The sequence below is a fragment of the Balaenoptera physalus genome (assembly GCF_965194825.1).
Source record: "Balaenoptera physalus genome assembly, chromosome: 11".
NCBI classification, from domain to species: Eukaryota; Metazoa; Chordata; class Mammalia; order Artiodactyla; family Balaenopteridae; genus Balaenoptera; species Balaenoptera physalus.
The window spans coordinates 25,905,860-25,919,172 of NC_138896.1; the positions used below are offsets into that span (position 1 = coordinate 25,905,860).

At 39.8% G+C, this 13,313-nt stretch overlaps 1 protein-coding gene across 18 annotated transcripts in view; it reads left to right on the forward strand.

Moving 5' to 3' along the window:
• Positions 1 to 13,313, forward strand: part of PKHD1 (PKHD1 ciliary IPT domain containing fibrocystin/polyductin) — a 439,380-nt gene that overhangs the window by 68,305 nt on the left and 357,762 nt on the right. For 16 of the 18 annotated variants that reach the window (XM_082411613.1, XM_082411609.1, XM_082411612.1 and 13 more), the window contains 3 exons: positions 578 to 2,170; positions 4,030 to 4,173; positions 9,921 to 10,140. In XM_082411613.1, coding sequence (XP_082267739.1) covers positions 578 to 2,170; positions 4,030 to 4,173; positions 9,921 to 10,140 — 1,957 coding nt within the window. The remainder of the gene's footprint in view (positions 1 to 577; positions 2,171 to 4,029; positions 4,174 to 9,920; positions 10,141 to 13,313) is intronic. The other 2 variants (XM_082411606.1, XM_082411610.1) reach the window with 2 other exon arrangements.

The window sequence follows — 13,313 nt, forward strand, 5'->3', positions numbered from 1 at the left end:
ATTAGATTTTTCATTAGTAAGTTTAATATATATAGAACAATATACATATATACTACATAATAACATAGAGAATAATATGGAATATTAAGGCAGATAATACAACAGATGACAAGAAGACTAAAGAATTTGATTTTTCATTATGTATATGTTGTATACATATGTATATGAAATATTCATATCCTCTTTCTACATAATAATTTGTAGAATCATATAGACTGACATGTTAGATAATATAGCAGATGACAAGAGCACTTCAAGAAATTTGATTTTTCATTAGTGTCCAAGTTGATGGAGGTGGTGGTTTCTAGGATCTATAAACATACTTGGAAATTTTGTCTTAAATATTATAAACATTCCTCTTATAGGACAATTTATATTGTTTTACTATCATGTGAAATTTAGCCCATCTGACTCCTGCCAAAATGATCACACATCAACACTGATGGGTGAGGTGAAATACTTTCACTAACACTTACCCCACCTTTTACTTAGTCTTGCTGGCGCTCACACAGGGGCTGTGAGTTCCTAGTTCTGAAATATCAGCTTTTCAGTTTTGTTCTAAATATTTGTGCTGTAGGTGGAACCATCCTCAGCATCTCAGGAAGAGGGTTCAGCAGGGACCCAGCTTTGGTTTGGGTGCTCGTGGGCAATCGGTCCTGTGACATTGTGAACTCAACGGAGACGAACATCTGGTGTGAGACCCCGCCAGCCCCCCTGCCGCCTGGTGCCCCAGCCCCTGTGGAAGTCTGGGCTGGCAGCCAGCCCTTCCCCCACCAACCTTTGCCAAGCCTGCTGGGGAAGGGCTTCACCTTCACATATGAAATGGCAGCAACCCCGGTGGTCACAGCCACGCGAGGAGAAATCAGAAATCACAGCCTGAGGCTCTACGTGGAAGGGCAGAATCTCTCCAACTCAGAGGTCCTTCTGGGGAACTTGAGCTGTGATGTTGAGACCCAGTCTCCCAGTAGCAACACAAGCCTGTCTGGGTGCACTTTTCCTCTTCACAGTTTGGAGGCGGGCATCTATCCTCTCCAAGTACGTCAGAGGCAGATGGGGTTTGCTGACATGTCCACGGTGCCCCAGCAATTTGTGGTGTTGCCTCAGATAACAGCCATTTCCCCAACACTTGGGTCCACTTGTGGAGGGACAGTACTCACGGTGAGGGGCTCGGCTCTCAACTCCAGCAGGAGGTCAGTTCAGGTTGACATTTCAGGTCCTTTCACTTGTGTGATTTTGAGTTTGGGGGACCAGATGGTCCTCTGTCAGATTACCCCGGTGGGTAACCCCTTGCCTGGCACTTCCTTCACCCTGAATGTCACTGTCCTGGTTAATGGGCTGCCCAGCGCCTGTCAGGGGAATTGCACTCTTTTCTTGTGTGAAGAGACAACTCCTGTCGTGGACGCCTGGACCACGACCATTAGTGGGTCTCTGACCACAGTGCTGATCAGGGGTCAGAGGTTAGGTACTGCGGCTGATGAACCAATGGTGTTTGTGGATGATCGCCTTCCTTGCACTGTGACTTTCTTTAATACAAGCCACGTGGCATGCTGGATCAGTGACTTGGCCCCAGGACCCCACTACCTATCGGTTTTTCATACAAGATATGGGTATGCTTGCTCTGGTTACGTTTACAGACACTTCCACATTTTGCCTCAAGTGTTTCATTATTTCCCCAAGAATTTCAGCCTCCATGGTGGAAGCCTCTTGACCTTGGAGGGTGCAGCCCTGAGGGGACGGAACTCCACGTTAGTCTACGTTGGCCAGCAGGCCTGCCTGACTGTGAACCTCAGCTCTGAGCTCATCCAGTGCTCTGTTCCTGCAGGGAATGGCTCCGTTGCCCTGGACATAGAGGTAGATGGACTTTCTTACCAGGTGGGCGTCATTGGTTACAGCGACGCCTTCACCCCCGAATTGCTGTCAGTTTCTCAGACTGATGACGTCTTAACGTTTTTGGTGGCCGGGATCTCAGGAGCTGCGAACGTTGACATTTTTATCGGGATGTTCCCCTGTGTGGGTGTCTCTGGCAACCGTACCCTTCTCCAATGTGTGGTCCCATCCCTTCCTGCCGGGGAGTACCAAGTCAGAGGTTATGACCGCCTGAGAGGGTGGGCCTCATCTATCCTGGTGTTCACGTCCAGAGTGACCATTACAGCAGTGACCGAGAACTTCGGTAAGTCAGGCAGATGAGGCAGAAGAGCTTTCTTTATATAAGTGGATCAGTAGCTCCTGTCCCTACTCTGTGAGGTAGGAAATCAACATCAGTCTCAATGACAGGAGAGAGAAGCCGGTTTTCCTCTTACGGTCCCAGCTTCCTCCTAACACGTTGTCATGCTCCATTTATGAGGCTTTGTTTTTTGTCGAGGAGATTGTGCATATTCTCTAAGTGTTTGATTGTATTTTAATTTGATACATTAACCCGCTTTAATTTGTGCTTTAAATTAAGTAATACCATTTGTTAAGAGCTCATCATTTGATCATTTAAGTAGAGCATAAATGCCTTCATTTATTTTTAAACCTATCTGCCAATTTGAATTGTTTCAAACTTATTAAATATGATTAATTTTTATCATTTTGTGCTATTTCACAGACAAATTCATACTCCACCAATAATAAGCCAATTGCACAGTACGATTGCATTGGTTGAACTTTTTCTCCTTTTAGATGTATTGGTATTTGCCTTGGCTTTTCTTCCAATGATGGTTTGGGTTTCTGTCCCCGTGATGTCTTACTACACTTGAGAGAGCTCAAATGCGATTGTGATGCAGAAAGTTTAGAAGTAATTATGGGAGCAGGATCTTAGACTGATGAAGTATGAACCAAGCCATTTCTTGGAACAAATATGTCTGGCCTCAGCTGGGCGGGATGCTATGGGGATTGGGGTTTGGTCCTGAGTCTGTCACTATCTTAGCTGGGTAACTTTTTTAAGCCTCAGCTTTCTTATTTGATAAAGGGTCTGGGGCTGGATGCTCCCTTCTTCCCCTTTCAACTCTCTCAGAATCCATGACTTTTATGTTGAGAGAGGAGGGGTAAGAATGCACCCAAGCAAAAAGTTTGTCAGGTAGCTGTGTAAGTACCACCTAGATTTGACCTTGAAGGCAGGAGAAACTAGACCTCTATCTCAGTGTGGACTACAGGTCTCTGCACAGCTGAGACTTCAGCTGACATTTTCCTTTATTGACTTTCAGACTGAAGCAAAACATGCTGTCTGTTAAGAACTGACATGATTTTACCCATCAGACAGGCACTCTTCCTACACAGCAGGTAGGAGTATAAACTGGGGCAACATTATTTTGGAAAGAAATTTGGCAGTATTCGTCAAAATTAAAAATTTACTTTTCCTTTGACCTAGCAATTCCACTTCTAAGAAGTTGCACCAGTTTTACTCATATAAGTGTATATAGTTCATTGCACCATCCTTAATTGCAGCAAAAGAGGAGAAATTATGGAACTATCAATCAATAGGAAGACTGCTCAATAAATTATGGCATAATCATATGATGGAATTCTAAGTGGATATTAAAATGATGAGCTAGATCTGTGTGTATAGACTTGGAAAAATGTTTATGCTACACTTCTAATTTTTTAAAAAAGTTGTAGAATATTATGTATAGAATGATCCCTTTGTATAAAAAAACCTATATGCTTAGAAAATTCAAGAAGAATTCACAAGAAATTCTATACATGGCTACTTCTGGGGAGTGAGATAAGTAGTTAGGGGAAGTTTTTCTTTCACTTTATACTCTTCTGTATAAAAAGTTTAAGAACTATAAATACACATTATTTTTCTACATAAGAATTTTTACATGTTTTATAGGTTGTTGAATTATTGGGGTTTGACAGAATAAGGTCTCCACACTTTGGAGGCCAGAGCGTAGTGAGAAGAAACTGAGAAAACAGGGAATCTAAGGCCAGTGTGTGGACTCAGGAGGGCATAGAAAGAACGAAGGGGAGCAGGAAAGCATGGGTTTGAATTCTGAGTCAAGAAAGATTTGCCTCTGTGATGGTGAACTCGTCATTTTGTCTTTAAAGGCTGCCTGGGTGGAAGGCTTGTGCATGTGTTTGGAGCAGGATTTTCTCCCGAGAACATCTCAGCTGCCGTGTGTGGTGTTCCCTGCCAGGTCCTGGCTAACGCGACAGTGACTGCCTTCAGCTGCTTGGTTCTGCCCCTGGATGGTCAGGAAAAATGCCATATTCGTTTTTTAAACAGTGTATATGAAAAGGACATACTTTGGTTAACTCCATTTTTTGGATAATTAATGCTGTATTGACTCTAAATTTTTCTATGTGATCCTGGGGAAAAAAAATTCGCGGATCCCCATCTAAGATGGTAGTTAGAATTGGGGACCACCTGTTAAGATGAGTCATAATAGCTTTTGTCATATTAATGACAACAAAACATTTATCACCTATGTTCTTGACGGCCGTCATATGAAGATGGAGAAAGTAGTTCTGAGTGGTGAATACTAGTTTCAGTGACAGCCTAGGCATCGTGGAGAAAACAATCTTGTCTTGTTCTGAGGTGGGGCTGCTGAAAATGTCTGCCTTCTGGAGGTCCTAGTGAAGGGATTAGACCATTCTGCTGGAGAGCTCTTGCATATTAGTGTGCTCAGGTCTTGAATCTTATTATAGGAAAAAAAGGCCAACATTAACATTATCCTTTTATTCTGTAAAGTCCAGATAATTACCTGAGCCCTTACTCAGTAAAACACCACGATCTCTCACTGCTTTAAGCTTTGTAGCCATCACGTAAACTGTGGCACGGGAAGCCATGTCTGTGTGGGGTGGAGGGTTTAGAATGGAAGGTGCAAAGTTTTGATATTTCTATGATGGGGCTCACAACACATGCTTATTACCCACTGAGCTTCAAAAGAAAAAGTCTCAGGGATGAAATCACTATTATCACTACAGGGGCAGCTAAGCCAGGTGGTTATTTGGTTTGCATAATCATAGATCTTATACCCATGCATTTAAAAATCATTTGTACTCATGTTTTCTGTAAAATGCTTTAAGTTATATTCCTAATTTCTGTGTCTGCAACTTGAATGTTGGTGAAAGATTTACAGTGATAAAAGCATCACTTCTGAGCTTGGACAAAAATTCCTTGATGGATAATACTATTGTGATGGCAGTTTACATTGGATTGTCTTAGACCAGAAGGAGGAGGAGGAGGAGTGGTGGTGGTGGTGGGGATTGGGAGGAAGGAGAGGAGGAGGAAAGGAGGGGAGAGGAGAAAGAATCCTTGCTTAAAATACTAGAAATTGAGTGTCCTATTACCATCATGTACATGAGCAGAACATCACAGATGAGAGATTTATTCTACTTAAGATTCCACAATAGGAAATTTAGGATGTGGTAGAAAATTGAAGTTAATTTGTCTGTTTCTTTCTCTGTTCTAACTCCTGTGCATAGAACTTAGGGGACATGCAAAATTAATGTTTGATGAAAGAATAAATACGGGAATTGGGAAATGGTGGAAACATAAAACCGACTCCCCATTTCTAGGTCCTAATATTTAACAAATACTGCTACAGTTTTTTTGGAGGGGGCAGGGGGCTTTCACATATACACTATTTAAATTAATCAACTCTTTGCTATTATTTCAAGACATCTAGTTTCAACCAGAAGTACAAACTAAAAACCAATGAAGTTTCAGGGTCAGGTAAATTGTGTTATTGGGAGTTTTATAGCCCATAGGAGAGGAATAAAATAAATTATTATATTTTAAAAGATCTGATTAAATTTAGAAAAAGAATTCTCAAAATTCCTTGATTTTTAGAAGAGGAAAACATGAGTGAGGCGCTGTAACTTTTACCATTGTCACTAGGTGTCAGCAAACACTCATTGATTGTGCAAGGGCTGCTCATTTAGGGAAATGGATAATTTATTTTCCTCTTTCATTAAAAAAGAATTGGGAGATTGGGATTGACATATATACACTAATATGTATAAAATAGATAACTAATAAGAACCTGCTGTATAAAAAAATAGATGAAATAAAATTCAAATTAAAAAAAGTCTTTTAAAAGACTTTTAAGTACAGTGTCTATAAAGATGGAGAGGAACTGGTGGAATCCAACTCCACTGGTTTCTTTTCTTTTTTTTTTTAACATCGTTATTGGAGTATAATTGCACTACAACGTTGTGTTAGCTTCCGCTGCACAACGAAGTGAATCAGCCATATGTATACACATACCACATGTCCCCTCCCTCTTGCGTCTCCCTCCCACCCTCCCTATCCCACCCCTCTAGGTGGTCACAAAGCACCGAGCTGATCTCCCTGTGCTATGCGGCTGCTTCCCACTAGCTGTTTTACATTTGGTAGTGTATATATGTCCATGTCACTCTCTCACTTTGTCCCAGCTTATACTTCCCCCTCCCCGTGTCCTCAAGTCCATTCTCTATGTCTGTGTCTTTATTCCTGTCCTGCCTCTAGGTTTGTCAGAACCATTTTTTTTTTAGATTCCATATATATGTGTTAGCATACGGTATTTGTTTTTCTCTTTCTGACTTACTTCACTCTGTATGACAGACTCTAGATCCATCCACCTCACTACAAATAACTCAATTTTGTTTCTTTTTATGGCTGAGTAATACTCCATTGTATACATGTGCCACATCTTCTTTATCCATTCATCTATCAATGGGCATTTAGGTTGCTTCCATGTCCTGGCTATCGTAAATAGTGCTGCAATGAACATTGTGGTACATGACTCTATTTGAATTATGGTTCTTTTCAGGGTATATGCCCAGTAGTGGGATTGCTGGCTCATATGGTAGTTCTATTTTTAGTTTTTTAAGGAACCTCCATACTGTTCTCCATAGTGGCTGTATCAATTTACATTCCCACCAACAGTGCAAGAGGGTTCCCTTTTCTCCGTACCCTCTCCAGCATTTATTGTTTGTAGATTTTTTAATGATGGCCATTCTGACTGGTATGAGGTGATACCTCATTGTAGTTTTGATTTGCATTTCTCTAATGATTAGTGATGTTGAGCATCCTTTCATGTGTTTGTTGGCAATCTGTATATCTTCTTTGGAGAAATGTCTATTTAGGTCTTCTGCCCATTTTTGGATTGGGTTGTTTGTTTTTTTGATATTGAGCTGCATGAGCTGCTTGTGTATTTTGGTGATTAATCCTTTGTCACTCCACTGGTTTCTTACTTAAGATTCAGGATGGGAGTTGGGGATTCTATGTATCCCTGAAATTGGATAAGACATTTTGAGAATATGATTGTGTATTTTTTTTTTTTTGTAGAAAGTAGGTCTACAGTGTACATCAAATTGTCAAAGGGGTGTGTCTCATAAATTATTAAAAACTACTAAATAATTCCCCTACTTTCAGATAGGATTGCACAGAACCAATTTAGTTAAGAATCTGTTATATTTTAAAAGATTTTTTAGCGGGCACTTTCACAGCAGCGACCCATACAAGTGTTTCACAGTTGCCTTTCTCAGAGAAATCTATCCTTTTACCTAACTAACGCTCCCCACTCTACTTTGTTCAACCTTAATCAGCTGGCAGCCCTTGGGAAAGCTGAATAATTTCAGTCCTTCTAACACAGTGCTTCTCAATGATATTATTGTTGAGAATTACTGAAAAAAATATTATTAATGGAGCAGCAACCGTAGCAGCACCTGGGAGTTTGTTAGCAGTGCGAATCCTTGGGACCTGCTGTATCAGAAACTTTACAGCAAGTAAACATTTTAGTATTTCTCTTCTGAGCTTCTTGAGTATAATCTGTAAAAATATGCAATCACTATGCTGTACACCTGAAACTAACATAATATTGTAAATCAACTATACTTCAATAAAAGTTAAGAAATGTAGAGCTCTAAAAAAGTCCTGTTGCTGCTTTTGGGGTCATTCATCTTTACTTTTCCCCCAAATTGTACTTCTAACAAAAGAAGAATTTTCTTTTTTCATATGATAGGTTGCTAAAGCATCTTGTCAGTCTAATACTCTGTATTTGTTTTAAATCAGCAAGATCTTTGATCTTTTGGTTTCCTGCATTTATATCTTGAGTTATACCACATGACTTCTTCATGGAAACTTTGACTTTTCCATGAGGCATGAAAAGCTAAAGTGATTAAGGTCGCACAGCTATTTTGTGGCAGAACCTTGAGTAAAATCCATGGATTCTGATCCCCAACGCTGGGCACTTTTCATAATCCACCTTGTCAATTTGCATCCACCTAATCACCCATAATGAGTTCATTATTTTATAGGTGTTAAGCCTGTTTTTATTTGCCCCAGGGCTTACTAACTGGAAAGATCTCATGTTTCCTCTATCCATACAAGACTCTTACTTTCCAGACATTTTAATTGCTGTAATTCTTTGGGAACACAGTCACAGAACCTACTATGTGTTGGGTGCTTTGGAATGTACCAGCAATAATAATACTATTTGGGTGTGATTGAATAACGGCAAACCCTCTCATGTACTTGTCTTATCCCTTGCTGCATGCAGCCCTGTGATGTAGGCAGGCCTCTTAGCTTCAAGCTCATAGCCCTTGATAACATGTGTTACGTACCTGCATGAACAAGCTAGCTGCAGAGGTAGAAGGCTAGAGAAAATTTTTCTTTTCTATTTTATTAAGGTTTTCAGGCAGAGATGCTCCCAGACCATCTCATGTAGAGATTTGTTCATCCTCCTGTTAAAGGTTATTGCCAGTCTGGCTTGGTGATGCTTTTTACATCGTGTCTCATGACCTGGAAAGAAATGTTCTCAGGGTCAGAGGGCTTCAAATCATTGCTATTCTTCTTTATGAAATGTTAATAGTCATAACTCTATGAGAATCAAGAACTTCTGTTAATCAAGAGATCCCATAAAGAGAATGAAAAGTCTAGCCACAAATCTGGAGAAGGTATTAGTAAGCATATAACCTCTGTAGGATTAGTACCCAGAATATAAAACTCACAAATCAATAAGGAAAAGACAAGCATTCCAATAGAAAAAAAAGCAAATGACAGAAATGGGAATTTCATAGAAGGGAAAATATGTTATTACTAAACATATAAAAACTTGCTCAACCTAAAAAGTAATGATGAAAATTCAAATTAAGGCCACAATGAGATGCTGTTGTATACTCACTGGACTGGCCAAAATTAAGAGTCTGATAATCCCAAGTGCTGACAATTATGTGGGTTACTGGGAAGTCATAAATATAGGTGGTAGGAACGTGAAATGACACAACCACTTTGGAAACAACATGGCACTGTCTTGTAAGGTTGAACTTGCACCTACCCTATGAGTAGACAATTTTCTTAGAGGCATATACCCTAGAGAAAATTCCATACATGTTTGTAGTAGCAAAACCTGGGAATTACCCAAAAGTCCATTGGTGACAGAATAGGTAAATATATTGTAGTACTTTCACAGAATGCAGTGTTGAACAGCAGTGAAAATGTTTGAACCACAGTTACATACAATAATAGGGCTAAATCTTGGAAACATAATATCGAGTGAAGAAAGCAGGTCTAAGGATATTATGCCATGTAGTCTATTTTCTGAAGTTCAACAAGAAGTAAAATTCAACAATCTCCTGTTTAGGATACAAACCCATGTGAGAAAGCTATTTAAAAAATGCAAGTGTTTGTTTCTGAGAATGAGGAGGAAGTGGGTAGACTTGGCCAGGAGCACATAGACTGGAGAGCATCTTGACGGTGTTGGCTTATGTTGGCTGAATTTATGGTACAGTCACATGATTTTTCTGACTAGATGATTCATATTTTACAAAAACATGATTTGTATCTTCTGTATGAATTATGTATACATAATACACTTTTAAGAAGAGTAAATGAATAAGTTTATTTTCCTATTGGTCAAGGGAAAACACATGGGCTTGGTTGATGTAACAAAGTAAGGCCTTTAGTTCTTTCTGTGGTTATTACCTAACCCAACGTTGACCATTTCATGCAGTGTCCTTGGCTTTCCTGTGTGGCCTGAGGCCTGCGGAGGAGAACTGTGAGACCTCTGGCTGCAGCTACGTGCAGTGCAATTTGACTGTCGCTGTGGGGACAGAGAGCCTGCCCAAATCATGGCCTTATTTCTACACCTGTGAAGAGAGTTCCCGATGCATCTGTGCACAAGATCGCTGGACAGAGTTTGTCTTTCCGTCTTTCTCAGGCCTCTTCATCAGGTAACCCAGTCCTCTCCCTCCCTGACCTTCCCCACGAATGCACAGCCAGTGGATTAATGGAATTCTCAGGAACTGCAGGCTGTGTGGACACGGCCCTGGGGCCAACCCTCTTGTTGTAGGGACTGTTCCATTGTGGATTCCAGCCAGCCTGCATATCAAAGAGTCTCCTGTCTTTTCAAGTGTTCAAGAGAACATCTGAAAAATCTGCCCAGTAAACAGCCTGCTTTGTTCTTGCTTAGATTTTAATATTTATCTTCCGATCCAAAGCAACATCTGGTGAATGCCAATGGGGGAAAAAGATTAGACATTATGAAAAACAGAAGGCTCTTTTCCCGTTTCCTTTTTCTTTTCTTTCCAAACAGATTCACAAGTATGAGAAAAAGTCATAGAGAAATCCAGCAGATTGTACAATGTTTATTCAGAAGAAAGGGGGATGCATGGGCCGAAGGACTGTAGATCTAGGATTTAGAAGCCGTAAGCTTATAAGTTTTTGAACTTAAAAAACAAACAAATAAATACCACAACTTTCCAGGTAAAAATCACCTTTTCTAAACACATTTTAAAAAAAGTGTGGCCCTGTTGGTTGCTCTAGATGACCTTCATTTCTGAAAGCAGCTCCCTTTCTGTGAAGTGTGATATTTCAGTGCTGAATGTGGCCCTGCGTCCTTCTTTATTTCTTATCTAGATAGAGTGGTTACATCCGATTATTTAATGAAGGCCTCCTTCCCCATTAAAAAATAAAACTAAACAAGACCAACTACCCAGAGGAAAAGCGAGAACCAGCCCTTTCCATGGCAGTCGGAATTTCTGATGTCCTAAGGCAGCCCGTGTTTGTTTGTTTATTTATTTACTTTTTAACATCTTTATTGGAGTATAATTGCTTTACAATGGTGTGTTAGTTTCTGCTTTATAACAAAATGGATCAGCTATACATATACATATATCCCCATATCTCCTCCCTCTTGCATCTCCTCCCACCCTCCCTATCCCACCACTCTAGGTGGTCGCAAAGCACCGAACTGATCTCCCTGTGCTATGTGGCTACTTCCCACTAGCTATCTATTTTACATTTGGTCGTATATATAAGTCCATGCCACTCTCTCACTTTGTCCCAGCTTACCCTTCCCCCTCCCTGTGTCCTCAAGTCCATTCTCCACATCTGCGTCTTTATTCCTGTCCTGCCCCTAGGTTCTTCAGAACCATTTGTTTTGGTTTTTTTTAGATTCCATATATATGTGTTAGCATATGGTATTTGGTTTCTCTTTCTGACTTACTTTGCTCTGTATGACAGACTCTAGGTCCATCCACCTCACTACAAATAACTCAATTTTGTTTCTTTTTATGGCTGAGTAATATTCCATTGTATATATGTGCCATATCTTCTTTATCCATTCATCTGTCAATGGACACTTAGGTTGCTTCCATGTCCTAGCTGTTGTAAATAGTGCTTCAATGAACATTGTGGTACAGGACTCTTTTTGAATTATGGTTTTCTCAGGGTGTATGCCCAGTAGTGGGATTGCTGGGTCATTTGGTAGTTCTATTTTTAGTTTTTAAAGGAACCTCCATACTGTTCTCCATAGTGGCTGTATCAATTTACATTCCCACCAACAGTGCAAGACGGTTTCCTTTTCTGCACACTCTTTCCAGCATTTCTTGTTTGTAGATTTTTTGATGATGGCCATTCTGACCGGTGTGAGGTGATACCTCATTGTAGTTTTGATTTGCATTTCTCTAATGATTAGTGATGTTGAGCATCCTTTCATGTGTTTGTTGGCAATCTGTATATCTTCTTTGGAGAAATGTCTATTTAGGTCTCCTTCCCATTTTTTGTTTGGGTTGTGTGTTTTTTGATATTGAGCTGCATGAGCTGCTTGTATATTTTGGAGATTAATCCTTTGTCAGTTGGTTCGTTGGCACATATTTTCTCCCATTCTGAGGGTTGTCTTTTCATCTTGTTTCTGGTTTTCTTTGCTGTGCAAAAGCTTTTAAGTTTCATTAGGTCCTATTTGTTTATTTTTGTTTTTATTTCCATTTCTCTAGGAGGTGGGTCAAAAAGGATCTTGCTGTGATTTATGTCATAGAGTGTTCTGCCTATGTTTTCCTCTAAGAGTTTTATAGTGTCTGACCTTACATTTAGGTCTTTAATCCATTTTGAGTTTATATTTGTGTAGGGTGTTAGGGAGTGTTCTAATTTCATTCTTTTACATGTAGCTGTCCAGTTTTCCCAGCACCACTTACTGAAGGGGCTGTCTTTTCTGCATTGTATATTCTTGCCTCCTTTATCAAAGATAAGGTGACCATAGGTGCATGGGTTTATCTCTGGGCTTTCTATCCTGTTCCATTGATCTATATTTCTGTTTTTGTGCCAGTACCATACTGTTTTGATTACTGTAGCTTTGTAGTATGGTCTGGTCAGGGAGCCTGATTCCTCCAGCTCTGGTTTTCTTTCTCAAGATTGCTTGGCTATTCCATACAAATTGTGCAAATTTTTGCTCTAGTTCTGTGAAAAATGCCATTTTAGTTTGATAGGGATTACATTGAATCTGTAGATTGCTTGCGAAGTATAGTCATTTTCACAATGTTGATTCTTCCAATCCAAGAACATGGTATATCTCTCCATCTGTTTTTATCATCTTTACTTTCTTTCATCAGTGTCTTATAGTTTTCTGCATACAGATCTTTTGTCTCCTTAAGTAGGTTTATTCCTAGGTATTTTATTCTTTTTGTTGCAATGGTAAATGGGAGCGTTTCCTTAATTTCTCTTTCAGATTTTTCATCATTGGTGTATAGGAATGCAAGAGATTTCTGTGCGTTAATTTTGTATCCTGCTACTTTACCAAATTCATTGATTAGCTCTAGTAGTTTTCTGGTAGCATCTTTAGGATTCTCTATGTATAGTATCATGTCATCTGCAAACAGTGACAGTTTTACTTCTTCTTTTCTGATTTGGATTCCTTCTATTTCTTTTTCGTCTCTGTTGCTGTGGCTAAAACTTCCAAAACTATGTTGAATAATAGTGGTGAGAGTGGACAACCTTGTCTTGTTCCTGATCTTAGTGGAAATGGTTTCAGTTTTTCACCATTGAGATTGATGTTGGCTGTGTGTTTGTCATATGTGGTCTTTATTATGTTGAGGTAAGTTCCCTCTATGCCTACTTTCTAGAGGGTTTT